The following is a 19,855-nucleotide window of genomic DNA, read 5'->3' on the forward strand; positions in this document are numbered from 1 at the left end:
TATATGCACAAGTGAAAGGTGATCCGTTGATCGCTGTTAATGAAAATTTGTTCCATACGTGACCTTTTGTGCTTGTAAGTTGTTGTTTATGATATATATATGATATTTAGTGCTTTGTAATTGTTCCTCAATAGTTAGTGTGATTACGTACTAAAAATGGGTAAAATACTGAATGATACATCTCCTTGTAAACAAGGGAAGATACTGACGTTGTACCATGCTGGTATTTCGCAACGTCAAATTGCAAAACAACTTGAACTGCATCATACAACGGTTGATAGAGTTATTAAGAACCAAACAATGTATAATAAGTCCTCTTTGAGAGACAAATGTGGCCGGAGGCGAAAAGCAAGCCCTTGGATAGACAGAAAAATAAAGGCCCTAGCTCTGACAAGGAGAGCACCTTTTTCACATGAATTGCTCAAACTGTGTCCGATGATACTGGTGTTAGTGTAAGCTATGTAACAGTTGTTAGACGGCAAACGGACAGTTGTTAGACAAGGAATTCGGGAGAAAACACCTAAAAAGAAACCAAACACAAATCACGTAAGAACTAGGAAACACTTTCTTAGCATGTACGAAGCGTGGAGTGTCAAAGAATCGGATTATGTGATTTTCTCCGATGAAAGAAAAAAAGCTTAGGGTGTTTGGAAATGACAGTTGCGTCCGACTATGGATGAGAACTGAGGAAGAACTTAATAACGACTGTACAGGGTGAACGGTAACTACGTGGACAAACTTGGAGGGGTGATAGTACATCTAAAAAGAAGCAAAAAAAAAAAGCCATAGTGAACATGGGGGAAAGTCCGTTCCGTTTAGGAGTGACAGAGTGTAGAAAGCGTGGGAACATGAACTTCAAAGGCCAACAGCTTAAAAACAATACATCGTAGAGAGTGCGGTTAAAAAAAAAACGTCACTTAGAAAGTCATACCTACTCTATTGAAAAATGCATGTTTGGAAACGCAGCTACGTGTGCGCACGGGATTAACAACGTGTGACACTTCTTTCCTTTACAGCATGTCCGGGAATCCCTCCGTTCCTTTGGGTAATTCCGTGCGTACGCATAGCTGCGTTTTTAAACATGCATTTGTCAATAGAGTAGGTATGACTTTCTAAGTGACGTTTTTAACCGCACTCTCTTCGATGTATTGTTTTTAAGCTGTTGGCCTCTGGAGTTCGTGTTTCCATGCTTTCGACACTCCGTCACTCCTAAGCGGAACGGAATTTCCCCCATGTTCACTAGGACTTTTTTTTACTTCTTTTTTGATGTACTATCATCCGTCCAAGTTTGTCCACGTAGTTACCGTTCATCCTGTATATCACCGACAGAGAAGTTTGGTGCGAGAGTAATACTATGGGGCTGTTTCATGTCGAAAAGTATCCGAAGACTAGAAATTTGCAACAGGTCAGTTAATGCACAGTTAATGCACATTCTAAACCGTAAACTTCTAGCAACAACAAAAGATCATTTCTCATGCAAAACTTAGATTATTTTATATTTCAAGATGATAATGCGCCGTGTCACAGAGCTGCTGTGATTAAGAAGTGGTTTTCAGACATGCATATCCAAAGATTGTGGTAGCCACCTAACTCTCCAGAGATGAATTCTATTGAAAATTTATGGCATATCATGTCCCACAAGCTTTCAGGGAACGGCTTCCAAACAAGGAAGGAGCTTATTGAAGCTGTGGTGCAAGTTTGGTTCCGTAAGTTTTAAAGATGTATCCTTGTGCCAGTCTCTTTTACACAGCATGTCAAGTACGATGGAAGCACTGAAAGCGGCACATGGGAAACATACAAAGTACATACACACTTATTGCTTTTATACACTTAACAGTACTGTTCAAAAAACTCGCAACCATTTCTTGTTAATGAGATGTTAACATGCGTTTATACAAAGTACATGAAAACAAATATGTTCATATTCCTTGTAATAATGGTAATTTGTTGCGTATTATTATGTAATATATTGTATTTGAATCATTTGTCTCTATATGTAGTAGATAAAACACCAAACGATATATGAGAAATAATTTTAAACCATTGCAATTAATATCCTTCATAATACATATAACAATTCGCAAAATGTATCGATTTTTCTTAGGTGGTGCAGTTATTTTGTAGACTATATATATATTATATATATTATGTAACAAGTTTGATATATATATATATATATATATATATATATATATATATATATATATATATATATATATATATATATAAATCAAACTTTCGATTCTGTAAATTATAAAATCTTATTTGCATGTTATCAAATATTGATTTGTCTCCATTATGCATTCATTTGTTTGAAAGCTACTTATTGAATAGAACATATAGGTTGAATAGAACGTATAGGCAGATCTATACACTCTAGTGCACGCTATATAAGAAATGGGTTACCACAAGAGGCACTCTTACAATCTCTTTTATTTTCTTTATTTATAAATAATCTCCCAGATAAATCATATACTCGTATTTAAAAGTACTTTTTTATGGTGGTGACATGAAATTGTTTCAAGTAGTTAATAACAAGTACCGTAACTACCTGGTACAGCAAGACTTGAATACAATAAATAGGCCTACATGTTGTAAAAATAATTCACTACAAATCAATATTCAGAAAACAGAACTTATGACATATACAAATATTATGTTAGTAAATATGGACATCAACGGTGTGGAAATACAGAAAATAAACATTATTAAGTAGGGTGTGGTGTCATTGGATGGCGTGGAAAGGCAGGCAGTGGCAGTGGATGTGATGCTGTTGATAGGTGGTTTTCTACCCCTTCCTTTGGTTCGACTATCGAAATATGTTTCCTGTTGATTTAGTTATTTTTTCTTAATTGTTTCATAAATTTATTTAATAAATGTTATGTTATAGAACATTATTAAGAATCTGAGAGAATTACATTTGACAGACAGTTAAGTTTTTGTCATCTTATAAATCCCATTATACAAGGAGCATGAAGGACAATAGGTTGTTTTTGAACACAGGCCTGTTTCTTAAAACGGTAGAATATATGTGTATTTATACAAATTACTTCTAAGGAGGATTGAGTAATTTAAATCAGCTTGGCTTAAACCATTTATATATGAAAAAAATGGTTTATATTTTCTTTGGGACACTTTTTGCGTAATGCATGTTATGAAGGTGCAACAAGAAATAGAAGAGGAAGGTAAGACATATACGTTATTACACATAGATCTTCAGTTCATGTGTTGAACTTACCTATTTACGATACGCAGTAATATAAAAGAACATATTGTAAAATACTTCAAGTACAATTACTTTGCGAGTACGATATATATATAGAGAAGCTGGGTAACTTAAACTTGCTCTTCTACCAGAACTATAGCGTTTGGAAGAGTATGTTAACAGATAGTCTACAATTGTGAAAGTATGTGAAAAAAAACTGACTAGCAAATTGTATTAAGAAAAGGAAGAAACAACCCATTTTTAACGTATCAACTCCTCTACAATGAATTCATTCAGTGAATTCAATTATGTGCAAACAGTGCACGACTGGAACGGGATTCGAACTCGGGATCTTCGGCGTATCGTGCCGATGCGTTAACCACTACACTACCCAATCTGCTCCCAGAATAGCCATACACTCTCTCACTCTTGAAGTCAGTATTATCACTTATGAAGCTGAAAGGATCATTATATTAATAGGTCGTTTCCTCCTTAATGATAATAAAAAAAGGTCAGAGATGTTCTGAATATGAACTCTAGATTGTCCAAGCACAACAGGAGGTTGTGGTACAAACCATGTGGTCTGAGAGAAGGGACACCGACTTCAAGAATGAGAAAGTGTATGGCTGTTCTGGGAGCGAGCTGGGTAGCGTAGTGGAACGCATCCGAAGATTCCGGTCCATTCCTACGCTTTTTCACTCTTTATGTATCACTGGCTAGCAATTGACTCAGCTGTGCAGAAGGTCTCCAATCTGGCACTAAAACGGAAAGCTAATGATGTGTCACGTCTTATTAAACCTACAGCTACTGCACTTGATTTCACTATAAAGAAGACTTACTAAGAATATGGAAAAAAATCTTGAACTTCAATTGCGGGAGATAAAACACAAGCAGGTACTTCCAAAATTCTGACACTGCTACAATATGGCTATTCCCACACTTATTTCTTGGCTTTCTGCTTAGATCCAGAGAAAAAAGTTACAGGAAGTGATTTAACAGATAAAGAAAAAGAAGATACTTTAGAGTTTGCAAGAACTTGATATTACCAAACGTTTCCTCCTTTCATTCTGAAGTTAAAAGGTAATACGATCTTCTAATTTAATAATTTACTTTCAGTTATCGAACAATTACTAACTGCACAGTGTCTATAGCTGTCGTTGAAAGATTTCTTTTCCACTTCGGTTTTGTTCAATCATTATTAAAATATTCTTTTGGAACCGAAAAGATAGCTAAACTGGAATTTTTGTTTAAAGTTTTCAACAAGCATGAAGTTGGCAGCTAGTTGTTTGTACGGCATATACGATTAAATAATTAGTTCAATTGATATGAAGCACTAAGTTCTTTTTTCTTTTTAAAACAAAATGTTATAAGTGGTTTAGGAGTGGTAGTAAAATGGGACGAATTAAAATATAATAAGTATAGCTTCTATTAGTATCATTGACAGTCAATATTTTTCATGTATTATAAAATGTACTTATTATGTTACTCCCATAATGGTTGCAAATGATCATTATTAGACGGAATTCATTTGAAAGATGTTGATTTCTACTATAGCATGTGAATTACACATTTGTAATCTTAATACTGTATACCAAAACGCACTTTCAGAAGAGTCTTCAGGGTGAACAAAACAGAATTTAACAATCCATATAGAGAAAATATAAAATGAAAATATGTACAGGCTGTCTACTAGTTTTGCAGGGAATTTTATAATTTCTGGGAAAGTCAGGGAAAACTAAGGGAATTTTCTGTATATGCTGGAAATGTTTGATAAAGTCACGTTAATTTCATTGCTTTTACATTTTATGTGCACAATGTTCGGAAAACAACTTTTCGCTACAGCAGAAGTCATCATACAATGAAAGACTTCTAAAAGAAGTTGGTAACCCTTGCGTCTGGAGCTTGTGGTTTCAGATCTCCACGTCAAAAAATTATCCTCATATCCAGGGGGTGTAGCTAGGCTATTGCATCCGGTGACTCCCAATAAAGTCCTAAATAACACTTGTTCTGATCTTGTTGATTTTAATGTAGCGATAAGTTAGAGCCTAACTATGTATGGTGGTTAACTCTATAATATAATATATACCTACATTAGTTACATTTAAAACTCCTCTTCCATTTCCTCTATATTCCATTTTCAGTGCAACAAACACCTTGTGCGTGGGTTTTCTCCAACTTTCTTCATTCCACCATTTCATTTATTTCTCATCACCACCGTGTCCTTTAACCTAGCCGACATAACATTGGGACGTAAAACTTAAAGATTTCATTTCATTTTCAGTGCAGTTTTGCGTTCCCCGTGTCTTGTGGTGTTTATTATTATTTTGCACGTAATTCCTTGAATATTTTTGATATACATGTAACTTTTTAATAAGGTCATTTTTCTAGCAAGTGCTCATATTTTTATAGAAAACGTGAATCTAGTAGACAGAGCTCAGCAACTATTACCACACTTGAAGAAGTGTCGATTCAGATTCAGGTAATAATAGAGAATCTTCTTGTCACAGTTTTAAAATTGTTAAATCATGTCTGAAAGACGCTTTGCTTGGAGATAAATTAGCTTTCTTCCAAACCGTTGTTGCAGACATTCATCCTTTCCTTACGTAATTTCAGTCACTCCCCAATGCTTCTTTTCCTTTATAGTGAAATACTTAAATTTCTAAAGTATCTTTTGATTAGATTTGTTAAAAGGAAATCCATTGAGAATAAATGCAGCGAATTCTGAAGACCTGATGAAAGTTTGCCTAGAAGACAGTAGTAAGGATACGTGTTCGGCTAAGCCGGATGTCGGATTTGAAACACGTACAGCATTAAAATCAGAGAAGTTATCTGAACTGGATATTCTTCGTTTTCGGAGGGACTGTTTGGATATTTTGAAGAAGAGTTTGTGCAAATTACCACTGAAATACACTTACTTATGGTACTGCATGTATCTCTCAAGATTCAGTTTTAAACAAGAGACTTGGGGGGGAAGGAGCAAATAACCGTAGAACTGGAAGTGCTTGTAGAGAATCATCATTTGTTTGGCCCTGCTGCTGATGAAGTAAAACGACTCTATAGTGAAATTTGTACTTAAGATTCAGTTATCACAAGAATGAAGAATTTTGATGTGACTAAGGATCGTCTCAATCACTTGTGGGGGGGCGCGGTGGCTCAGTGGTAGAGCGTTCACCTCCGGTGCTTGGGGTCCCTGGTTCGATCCCAGCTCGCGCCGTGTGGACTTTGTGGTGGACAAACACCGTGCTCGTGGGTTTTCTCGGGGTTCTCCCGTTTCCTCCCACTTTCTTCATTCCACCAGTTCACTCATTTCTCATTATCACCGTCTCCTTTAGCCTAACCGGCATAACCGTGGGACGTTAAACTTAAAGATTTCATTTCATTTCATTTTCAATCACTTGTGGTTCTTCATTCTTGACAACACTAACACCAACAACAACTTCTTAGCGTCCGTTAAGAAAATTCTAGTTATCACTGAGGCAGAGAAAAATCGTTCGAAAGAACGAAAGAGGACAGCTACAGAGTTGAAAGAACTGCAGAAAAAGAAGGAAAAATCCTTGAGAAGGCAGCAAAGGAAATCAACGAAGTTGATGAATACTTTAAAAGTCTTAAGAGAAAATCTAGTAACGTGATCATAATTGGAAATCTCATGTAGATTTTAGTGTTTTAGATTATAAAAATATTCTGTATTTAGTATTCTGCACAGAAATACTAAATATAGAATACTTTTATAATCTAGAATACTAAAATCTACAATGTTTATCAGTTGGACGTATCTCGTAACGACATTCTTGTTAGTATCCACATCTCTGTGTGTATTGTCGTGTATGTATTAGCCTACTTCATGTCTTAGAATAACAAAAAATATAATAGAAGTAAATCACTTGAATAGTTCAGTTTACCTAGGTATGTAACTGAGCGTACCTCACAAGTACGTGGTATGAAATGTAAAATTTTTATATGCATTTTTGTGTATTATTATGTTATGTTCTCTCATTCACACTTTCTGTATTTGAATATATATATATATATATATTAGCTGTATTGAAAAGAGGTGGCTATAAGGGGAGATGCAAGGCCATCAAAAAATACATTGTGTTTAATATTGTTCTTGCCAGGAATAAACAGATACTTATTTAAGCGTTGTTCATATTTTTATAACAGCTGTCGCAACTAAAAGAACAAATATTTATAAAACTACAAGTGTGTAGAGAATAGCGGTTACTTAATTTCATTAAAAAAAGAGCCTGGAAAATTTTGTTTTGGTCTGGAAAACCTGGACAAGTCAGGGAATTTTATTTTTCTGAAATAGTAAACACCCTGACGTATGGTATTTCTTATTTTACAAAAAATCTTATTTGCATAATATTCTGTGCACATGAAATACTGCTTTTTCACCTTCCCTGTCCTTAGAATTACGAACATAAATTAAGAGATTAGTTTAGTTTTCAATTTACAATACCTGAAGCTTACTAAAAGTAATAAGGAGGACAACAGTGCAACTACAACACTATATCTGTGCCTACTACTCCTTTATGTGGCAGAACTGTATGTATTATTCTAATATAAATGCTACACTTCACAAAAGTTTTTAATATAAACTTTTAAAAAAAAAAAACTGATTAAACTAAATAAACAATGGTTTTTCGTTCTTATAATAAAAACATTTTTTCACAACCCAACCTTTCGTTTGTTTGTTTAAATTTCACAACTCTATTTTTAAGACCTAAACTAGAATTTGGATCTGCAATATGGAACAGTATTTCTGAAATTCTGACAAATAGAACTGAATCTATACAAAAGTGTTTTATAAGATTATTGTTTTACAATGATGATATATTATTATTCTAATACTCATGAGCATGGGAATAATATTATTGGGATTTAAAGGAACTAACAGAAGAAAAGTTTTTATAGAAAAGGTACTGGACAATATATATACTGGTTGTATTGAATATTGTAAGGATGCCCACCTTTCAGTGTGTACTATTTCATCGAGCACATGTTACATTTACACGTGCTATTGTTTGTAATCATCAATTCAAGCAAACAACATGAAATAAATAGGAAGACACGAAGCCTGTACGACGGAACCCGAGGAGGAACGAACTACCTAGAAGTCACCTACAAAAGAGGACCACGAAACGTCCAAATTATCATTTCCCACTGGTCAATTAACCTCAAACCTACTCCTGAATTCGCATTGGATCAGGGAGTATCCTATTACTACCATATCTTCGGAACCGCACGAGGGGAAGGATATTCCTAATCCACCTCTGGAGAACTGCTTTGGGCGAAGATTTTCCACTCACCGTCTTCTGGTCTTCGGACTAAGAAGATTCCTTAGTAACAAATCCTTGAGCTTGGGCGGAAAGGGTTCCATACATACCTAAATTAACCTTCATCATTAGTTACTTAATAAATAATTGGAAAACACTCATTTACAAAGGAATTTTGTAAACTATTTATAGAAGACTATTTTTATTATAAAATATGGTGAAGGACTAATCTCAGACTATTACTGTCTCTACCGATAGACATTACAATATTGTTTAGATAACGAAGTCCCAAATCACAGTATAGGAAATTGTAAAATTTTAGTTTCTCTACACTGGAAATGCGAAATTTATAGCTGCGGGGATCTACTATAACTGACTCCATCAGGATCAATAAGTATTCACGAAATTGACCGAATGTATCAAAAACTGCAACATCTAAGTCCAACATTGGTCAACTGGTCAATAGGAAAGGTCCAAACATGTTAAGTGATAGTAATATGGATAAATTACGCCGCAGATATTGCTACCATTAAGACAGAAACTCTGTCTTATCCATCAATTTGCAAGATACTCTGTCTTATCCATCAATTTGCAAGGTATCTTCCAACACATGTTATGTTCTCAATAAACAACACAATCCTCAGAATGTATTCGAAGGCTTTATCCTATCCAGAACCGAAGAATTTAAAACTACTGGGATGAACACTATTGCTTCTACATGACAGCAATATGTTAATCTTCTTTTCTTTTAACTATCTATTGTTGATTCCGTTCAACTTCAGACAAGTTATGAACTTCAGACTGAGCTTACCATTCAAATTACTGCATTAATTTCTCAGTAACTCAATATATTGTAATTTATGTGTCATTTAAACTCAAAAATCACAAATGAACTACACTAATCACAATAACACGTGTCTGTGATGGTAATCCGTAAATCACTTTTACAATTACACGTACCTCCCTTCCACTCATATCAAATGATTTTATTACTAATACCTGCCGAATAATTAAGACAGTTTCGAGTACTTTTATAGAGGTATGTCATAAGGATAAAATTCAACATGACCATCTTGAAAGAAGTTTATGAAGTAGAATACGCTTATTGTAATCAGCAAAAAACATAGCAAGAATGGCTAAATTTATAGACAATAGCTAAATAAAAATTGACAATTTAAATAACAATGGATTTTGTAAGTTAAAAACTGTGAGGCCTTCGCAATGAAGAGTTACAAGAATAAAATCCGAGGTTTTAATTATTGTTATCTTGTTCCCATAGTTACTCTCTCTCTCTCTTTATATATATAGAAAGAGATAGGACAGGGACAGGGTGGATCATGTATCTTACGATGCTCTTGTAACTTTTAAACTAATGGGCAAAAAACATTAAAATTTTGTACCATGCATATATTGACAGGGAGACACTGTTTGGTATACTTTATGATAGAACAACGTTAATAGTTGCCAACCAGACAAAGTTGCCGTTTTTTCAACAGCATTACAACAGGTTATTACATATTTCAAATCTACATCTACATTTCCTCGTGTACTATAATGATTTACATTTTCTTTTCTTGTTCCAGATGTAGTGGACCACTGAAATTGGGAAGGCAATCACAGGCACCTAGAACCTTCATCTACCAATTGGGAGAATCACTGGCAATAGGGACGACAGCAGCGCCTATGCAGCCCACTTCTTGAACCCGTGTGAATATTACTAACGGACAACATGGAAAGTAATTATGGAGGACAGCGTTGGACGTCATGGTTCCTATGGAAAGAGGGCGTAGTCGGTGCTGAAATCCATAGGCGATTTGTGGCAATGTGTGGAGAACATGCATCGTCTCAGAAAACAATGTACACCTGCGTAGAAAGTTGGAAAGTAGGTAGCACCTCGACGAAACAGAGAAGAAGTTGTAGAAGGAAAGTGACAGTGACAACACCAGCCAACATCACCATTCAAGAGAACAAATGCATCACATTCGCTCAAATGGAGGTTGCCATAGGACTAACAAGAAACACACTGCAACGTACTGTACAAAACTACTTGCAGTTGGTGAAGGTTAGTGTAAGACGGGTTTCAAAACTTATGTCTGCAGAGAAAAAACAATGTCGTGTGGACGTGTGCAGGAAACTTGCAACGCCATGATCATGATTCCGAAGATTTCATATCTAAGTTTCTGACTGATAATGAAACCTGGCTCCATTACCATGAGCCGATGATGAAAGCAGCAATCAATACACTGGAAACATTACGATAGTCCACCGCCAAAGAAATGTTGAACAATATCTTCAGCTGGGAAGCGTATGGTTACAGTGTTCTGGAGTGGAAAGTGAAGCTACGATTAACCGTGCAGTGTATGTACAGACGCTTACGTCATGCCACCCAAAGGAAGAAACCAAGAAAATGGGAGGAGTGCTTCTGCGACATGATAATGCACGTTCTCATACCAGCCGGGAAACCACTGCTGCCATTGATATAGGGTTTAAAGTGCTGCCACATCCTTCCTACTTTTTAGACTTGGCTCCTAGCGGTTTCTACCTGCTCAGGGCAAAGAAAAAACATATAAGTGGTCTTCGGTTTGCATATCCTCATGAACTTGAGGAAGCTGTCCAAACATGGGTGCGTAGTACTCCAAGCAATTGTCCAGAATAGCGTAGTACTCCAAACAATTGTCCAGAATAGTCTTCTGAAGCTGATACACCGCTGACAAAAATGCATAAAGATAAGGGGATATTATAATGAGAAGATGGACACATCAGTTGCTACGTATCTGTATGAATATGTCTGAAAATAAAAGCGTAAACCATTACAGTACGTCCCTCGTATATATATATTCCTTTGTTGGATTCTATATATTTTATGTTGCATTGTTTCAGTGTTAAATGGACTAAGATCTGTATCTAAAACATTGTAAATAAATAATAATAAAAAAAAAAAGTTATCTCATTATAACCCGATTCCCCAGCTGCGCACAAAGTCTAAAATCCTTGTGTTAGGGAGTGCTGCCGTAAGCTAAAATAAATCGAGTAAGCCAAGTAGGAAACGGATAATCAGAGTTGCAAGTGGTTATGATTTTAACATGGGAGTGATTGATTTTATATTATGAGTATCTGATGACATTCAAGAATGGCTAAAAATCAACATTAAAAATGTATATATTTTGACGGTCACTTCACATTATATATTTTAGATTTTTTTTTTTCTTTTCAAGATTTAATATAATTCTGCGAGTCAACTGCGTCACAGAAAGACCGCCACTGCAACACTGACCATGTAGTCAAAACGAAGTTTAAGCGTAATTACGTAATTTGAATAGGCCTCATCAAAAATTACCTAGATCCGGAATATGAATCAACGATATTTTATACTTCAGCTGAGAGTACGAGTAGTTATCGAACTCAAATCCACTCTTTAATGATCTCACCCCGCCAACTTCTTGTGACTATGAAACTTAGAAATAAGAATGCATGAATTCAACTTGTTTAGCTGATGGTTATCGCAGTGCACACGGTCCCGGCTTCGACTCCTTATGAAGGCAAACTTTTGCATTCTTTCAGCATCATAAAGAAACTGAAACGTTACTCAGGCTCTAAAGTTTAGTTTTACTTTTAGAATTGTATTCATTCGTATGATCCCTAGGTCAATCTAAAAGCAAATCGTGACACAAATAGTATTTTACGAAAAAAAAAAAAAAAAAAAAGTTTACTAAAATCAAGAATGCAGCTTATCAAAATATCAACCCAGTATATATGGAACGAGGAAACGAGAGACAATATTCTTTTCTGCTCCAATACTGGACCTCCAATATGGGGATACTACCGTTCTTTTTTTCTCAAGGCAGAGAGGGCGGCGCATTATCGGCAGGTGCTGTAGGAGTTGGGGGAGGGAGCAACCCGGTTAGGCAGGCAGGGCTGGTATTGACACTTGGTATTTTGACACCTTAGCCGAGAAATATCGGCGTCTCTGTCCATCCTCACACTTTCACTCCATCCGATTAGGCGGGACGGTAGAAAGGGAGGAGGAGGGGACAGAATGCAAGGTTACCGATCTGATTTAGTGATACTTCCCTTGTGAACTGAAGATTAGTGAATGTCATTCGATTTCGATCACATATGTAGTGGGGCACGGTGGCTCAGTGCAGAGCGCGTTCACCTCTGAAGTGTGTGATTCCTGGTTCGATCCCAGCTCGCGCCAAGTGGGCTTTATGGTGGACAAACACCGTGTTCGTGGGCTTTCTCGGGGTTCTTCCGTTTCCTCCCACTTTATTCACTCCGCATTTCATTCATTTCTCATCATCACCGACTCCTTTAGCCTAACCGTGGGGCGCAAACTGAAAAGTTTCTTTTTTTTAACGTATATAGTGAAATATGCTAACATTGGTAGCTTACTTTAATGCTTTTATGTTGTTAAAAAAAAAAAAAAGTGCCGCTCATAGGTAACTACTTACTTCACCCATATGTATGTACCGGCTCTACGTAAGAGCTGATACATAAATTGTTTTTAACTAAAAATTAAAGTTACTAAATAAACATTAACATTCTTTAATTTGTTTCCATTTTATTGATAGTTAATTCGTACACTGTAAAATGTCTGCACTGAAATAATATTCAAAATTAATACATATATCGGAATTCCATTCGAAACAAAACTACCACCACTCAAATCATTGAAAAACATATCATATCTCATACTGTGTACTTCAATCAGGGAGTGAGAATATAGCTCTCGTCCCATCCTCACGTGTTACATGCAGAACTTGTCGACGGGCGGTTTTCTTGACTAACAACGAGAATAAAATGAGAATTTTGATTTTCATTCAATTTTAATTATGAACAACTTCAACTGCATTATTATTACTATTATTATTATTGAAAATATTTATGTATTCGAATTGCAGTTTCAAGGGCAGAGAATATCCAAAAATGTTATTAGATTAAGGAAGGCAGGAATGCTAAACGCTACTTATGAGTATTTACAGTTGTATTACTTACGGAAACAAACTGGGTTGGCGGCAAAACTACCCTCTCATTTGTGAATTCTTATGAAATGCACTCTGGATTCCGAACGGAAAAACACACACACGGTAGTATTACCATTCATTTCATAATTTGGAATTGGAATTTAATGACTGAAATGACACGCATGACAATACAACGCTATAGATAATTCCAGCGTTATTACTTAGGGTTAATTTCATAATCTTTGCCTATTTCTCAAACGACGAACACAACGTCAGTGCTAGCAAACGAAGACTTAATTTTACAGTTTATATCACTGAAACGACAAACACGTCAGCGCTAGCAAACAAAGACTTAATTCCATAGTTTATATCTCTGAAACGACAAATACAACGTCAGTGGTAGCAATGAAGGCTTAATTCCATATTTTATATCTCTGAAACGATCAATACAACGTCAGCGCTAGCAAAGACTTAATTTCACAGTTTATATCTCTGAAACGATGAATACAACGTCAGCGCTAGCAAACGACGGCTTAATTTCGCAGTTTATATGTATGAAACGATGAACACAATGCTATCGATAATGAACCAGTATCAGCAAACAAAGGATTAATTTAATAAATTTCATCTTTGAAATGATCTGTTTATTTATTTATTTATTTATTTATTTATTTATTTATTTATTTGGACTAAGGAATTATATCCCAAAGCTTCTATTTACATTTATATAACATTTTTTGAACGAAGACTAAAGAAACCGAAAGTTCATCGTTACAGATACAAAATGTTAGCACCTCGAACATATTCTACGCAAATTTAATACTATCAGAATTCTTGCTGCGCCCCGTTCGTGGCAGACGAACTAATGCACCCAGATTTGGTTCCCGACTTGTTTACTTGCCACTTTATTTTAAACAATACACTGTGTTTACCCTGGGATATTGAACTTTAATCAACCAACTTATGGTTCCATTAGCGTAGACATTGGAGATGTGGCAAATGGAGGATACTGGACGTATTTCCACCAATACATCCGGCAACATTTGCCTCTGGTGAGTTGCACACAAATGTGTTTAGGTCAATGAATAGGTCAAGTATGACGTACTTCCGTCAATACTTTCGGCATCATTTATTTCTGGTGGGATTAAAATATGCTACATATGGAACTTACAATGGTTACGTTTTGCGCTGACTTATAAGCATTATAGTGAAAAAAGGAATGTAATATTTGTCTACATATCCGAAACAATAAATTTAAAATAAATAAAATAAACAGATCAAAGATAAAGAAGGTAAAGAATGAAAATAAATATAAACTGGCCAGTGCTTTCTTCGCCTAACAATCATACTATTTGGTACCGAAACTGCAACTTTTGGAATCCTGAACCTTCGTTATCACCAGAAATGATGAAATTACTTGATTCATTCACACATCAAATACTGGACTGGAAATAATTACTTCAAGGACATTAGACTGGAAACAGATTACTTCAAGGATATTGGAACTGGAAATAGATTACTTCAAGGACATTGGACAGGAAATAGATTACTTCAAGGGCATTGGACTGGAAATAGATTACTTCAAGGACGTTGGACTGGAAATACGAGGCGCATCCAGAAAGTAAGTTTTCCACGCGTCCCATAGCTAGGAAACGGTATGTTGCGCGAAGCGTCTACGTGTACGTGAGAGAGTAAGGTCCTAGCATGGCACATGCACTAGCGGAACTTCCCTAGTGCTCTCAGTAGTGTCGTGGCAGTGGTTGAAGATGGACGTTCCTATTCCAGCCCCGCCGCGTGTGAAGTGCGAGCAGTGATAAAGTTTTTGAATGCACAGGGCATAGCACCAATCGAAATCCATCGTTAGCTGTGCCAGGTCCATGGGCCTAACGGCATGAGCAAGCAGTTCCTGCAGATTTTCCGCTCCTTATTGCACACCACTGTCACGAAGTGCCTGTTGATCAAGAAGTTTTGTGTTGAAGCAACTGACCCTAGAGCACAAAGCAAGGCGCACAGGGTCAGTACTGACATTTTTGCAAGGATACAGCTGACGATGGACTTCAATCGGTGCTATGCCCTGCGCATTCAAAAACTTTATCACTGATCGCACCTCACACGCGGCGGGAGCTGGAATAGGAACGCCAATCTTCAATCACTGCCACGACGCTACTGAGAGAATTAGGGAAGTTCTGCTGGCGCATGAGCCATGTTAGGACCTCACTCTCTCACGTACACGCAGTCGCTTCGCGCAACATACCGTTTCCTAGCTATTTCTTGAAAATAAATAGAAAGATATGGGGTAAGTTCTATCATACACTTTTTTAACGGCCTCCTCCACACTCATTTAATTACCATTTACATATTTGTTACGTTCAATATGAGTAATCGTTATTTACACAAAATTTATCGTGTAAGTATATAGTAATATATGTATGATATAGTACCACATACCTTGACATTGCAAATCAGATTTTTTGGCTTGAAAAACAATAAAAAACAATATAACATGCAGTCAAGAATATAATGCCAACTCTCCCTGAGACCTAAAACTATCAGTCCTAAAATGAAATGAAATGAAGTTTTACGTCCCACGATTGTGCCGACTAGGCTAAAGGAGACGATGGTGATGAGAAATGAAGAAAATGCTGTAATGACTACAGTGGGAGAAAACGGGAGAACCCCGAGTAAACCATGCACACGATGTTTGTCCACCATAAAGTTTACCTGGCGCGAGTTGAGATCGAACCAAGGACTCCATGCACCACAGGTGAACGCTCTACCAGTAAGTAACTGTGGCCAACTATCTGCCCTAATATTGCCAACTCTGGGACATGTTAATCCTAACATTTACATTTTTAAACAGAATTTTGTTTTGCTTTCAGTTCTTGAATTTGTTCTAAGAGAGCGTCTTTTTTTGTTTGTAACATTATTCCATTTGCTTTTCTTTGCTTCCAATATCTTAACTTCAGCACTTAGTTTCTTTTCTTCTTCTTCTTCTTCTTTTCAACCTCTGATTTTACTTTCCTCTGCACTTTTGATTCATTTCTGTTTAACGCATTCATCATAGCGTTCCTGAGCCGAACGAAGTGGGAGAAGCATTCTACAATCTCATAGTGCATAATTGCATCATACACCCACCTCTGCACTACCACAGAACCTTCGCTTTATTTTTCTACAAATAAGTATCATATTGACTGAGAACCCGCTCTCCACTGAGGCATTGCCGTCGGATGAAATTAAACAATTTCACAACATACCAGAGATCAGAATATTCTTGTTTCTTGGACAATGCCTCTGCAAATAAGTCATCTAACCTCACATATTATGCTTATGTTTTCTGAAGTCAAGAAGACTCCTGAATTTTAGTACAAAAAGAGATAAAGAAAAGAAAATAGTACAGAAAGAAGACACTTTGCTTTCTCAGGTACAGAGTCAGATATTCTGTTATGCTCATGCAGAGTTCGTAGGATGCGTTTGAGCATTGTTCTTTTGTAACCTAAGGTACAAAGCTGACAGAGCATGTATTAGTTTGTATCAGGACTTCTTTCCACAATCTTCTTGACTGTGCCCAGTAAAAAGTTTCGACAGTCAAGTCTGAAAGCTCGTTTATCTTTATCTAATGCTTTCGGTTCTTTCAGTAGTTTGCCTTACAACTGATGTCCACGAAGATGATTTCTCTACCTCACACACAAACATACACACAGTACGTCACTGTCTCAGCACGAAATAGCAACACTGCATCACTGTCATCATTGGTAATGCTGTATCATTGTGGTCCACTTCACGTGTCGATCTGTACAACTGATCGAGAGGAAACAATTAGATTGAAAAGAAGAATGTTACACTTGCACATTTACGTTCCCTGACTTTCCATAACATTTTACGCAACGTTCCATAACGTTCCATGACATGTTTTTATTTCCCTGACACTCCTTGATTTTCCAGAATGTGGGTACCCTGTAAACGTAAGATTTCATCAGCTTTTACTTGAAAAATCTCCTTTCTTCAGATGTCATAGTCACTATGATTGTCAAGAAAAGCGTATATTGCAATGTATTCTTCTGTGTATTTGACTTCCGAGAAAAGATTACACTCTAACGCGGGAGCCAATTGAAAGCAAACGGTCTAAACGGCTCAAGTCTAGCCCTGGCCACCACTGCCTCTATCAATTACCAGGTTCTTCATCCTCTCATGTTTGTTCTGTTTTATTGAGAATGGGAGCAACAGCAAACTGTAATGTCACTGGGAATGAGAGCAGCAGCAAACTGTAACGTCACTGGGAATGAGAGCAGCAGCAAACTGTAACGTCACTGGGAATGGGAGCAGCAGCAAACTGTAACGACACTGGGAATGGGAGCAACAGCAAACTGTAACGTCACTGGGAATGGGGGCAGCAGCAAACTGTACCGTCACAGACCACATAACCGGAAAAGACTGATATATACTTTCTGAAAGAGAGACGGGTGCTAGAAATTTTTGAAGCTGATTGTACTTCAGTTTGTGCAAAATCTTACGATGTCCTATTTTAATATTTGTAGAAGATAAATGCACGGCAATTGGGAAATAATCATAAGAGTACGTAAAGGTAAATGTCTTACTACATTACATAATAAAGACAACATTGATTCTCTTTAAGTAGTACTTACCCTTCATCATAGAGAACGCAGTATGGCAGAGACAGTTCCCTCACGAAAGACCATAAATCTCGGTAGCTCCAATCCAGAAGAGGGTTTACTCTCATTAACTCCGGCCAGCCTGCATCTGTTTTCTGAATAAGCAATAAAATGGGTAAAAATAAAAATAAATATTTACTTTAACATTCTCTACAATGTTTATTTCATATCTATTAACACATCACTCAATGAGTTCGTAGAATGACATAGAGATGTCGCCACTATTCACAAATCCGTATGATGTTTAGTAAGTACTAACCTTCAAATGATATTTGTCACAATTTCGCAAAAACCTGACGTTCAGTTCACAAGTTACAGTGGTTTTAGTAGCTCAATTTTTGTGATTTTCAAAACGATGGAAAAATACGAATTTCGTGTGTTGATATAGCACTGCTTTTTAATGGGGAAGATACCGTTTAAGCAACGCAATGGCTTGACAAGCATTACTCGGACTCTATCCATCACGACAAATGGTAGAGGAATTGTTTGCCGAATTTAAACGCGGCCGTACAAACATCGATGATGCTGAACGCTCTGGTCGCCTAAATTCAGCAGTTGTTTCAGAAAACATAAAAAAGGTCCACAAAATAGTTTTCGCCGATCGTAAAGTGAAGTTGCGTAAAGATATGAGAAGGCAGTGTGTTCACCATTCGATGAGAAAGTTCTGTTCGAAGTGGGTACCTCGTTTGCTCACAATCGACCAAAAACAACAACGCGTAGACAATTCAGAGCGCTGTTCGGAGCTGTTTCAGCGGAAAAAAAAAGTTTTTCATGTAGTATGTGACAATGGATGAAACATGGATCCATCACTACAGTCCAGAGTCAAATCGGCAGACTGCTGTGTGGACGGCAACCGGCGAAAGCCGCCAAAGCGACCAGAAACGCAAATGTCAGCTGGTAAGGTTTTAGCCTTGGCCTCCGTATTTTGGGATGCACACGATATTTTATTCATTGATTACCTTCAGAAAGAGAGAACCATCAACGGCAAATATTATGTGGTGTTATTGGTGCATTTGATGGAATAAATTGAGAAAAAAACGACCCCAAATGAAGAAGAAAAAAATTCTCGTTCACCAAGACAATGTACCATGTTGCAAGTCGATCACAACAATGGCAAAACTACACAAATTGCATTCTGAATTGCTTTCCCATCCACTGTACTCCCCGGATTTGTCTTCCAGTGACTACTACCTTTGTAGACCTAAAAAGAATGCTCCAGTGAAAAAGATTTGGCTCCAATAAAGAGGAGATTGCCGAAACTCAAGCCTATTTTGAGACCAAAGATAAAACATTCTACAAAAAGGTAATCGAAACGTTAGAGAAGCGCTTGAATAAATGTATCACTCTTGAAGGAGACTATGTTGATGAATACAGTCGAATTTTGCCTAAAAGTTGTTGTTTCATTTCTACGAACTTATTAAGTAATGTGTTAACTTCACTAAACTTCTTCCATGTAATAGGAAGAAGTATCTACAGAAAAATAAAAAAAAATTAAAACTTTCCATATTTTGTATCCTGGAAACAAATAGTTTCAAGGCATTTCTGATTACGTTTATCAATACATCATGTATCGCTGCGCTTCCAACTAGGAAAAGGTGAAAGGTTCTGTCCATTCGTACTTTCTCTTTGCAACCTTTTCTATTTTGATTATCATTTATTATGGATTTTCTCTGTATTCTCTCCTTGTAAAAGTTTTAGCTGACAATATTATAACACAAAACTAATCAAACACTTGTGTAA

General features: G+C 36.6%; 1 protein-coding gene across 4 annotated transcripts in view; it reads right to left on the reverse strand.

The window, feature by feature from the left end:
- LOC145675934 (bifunctional FAD diphosphatase/FAD synthase-like) overlaps positions 1 to 19,855 on the reverse strand; it is a 199,128-nt gene that overhangs the window by 130,231 nt on the left and 49,042 nt on the right. For all 4 annotated transcript variants that reach the window (XM_081746743.1, XM_081746746.1, XM_081746745.1 and 1 more), the window contains one exon: positions 18,089 to 18,210. Coding sequence is in view for 3 of the 4 variants with exons in the window: in XM_081746746.1 (XP_081602872.1) it covers positions 18,089 to 18,210 (122 nt within the window). In the remaining variant the exon portion in view is untranslated. Of the gene's footprint in view, positions 1 to 18,088; positions 18,211 to 19,855 lie in introns of those variants that run through there.

Source organism: Thermobia domestica, chromosome 18 (genome assembly GCF_964235325.1).
Source record: "Thermobia domestica chromosome 18, izTheDome1.hap1.1, whole genome shotgun sequence".
Lineage (NCBI taxonomy): Eukaryota > Metazoa > Arthropoda > Insecta > Zygentoma > Lepismatidae > Thermobia > Thermobia domestica.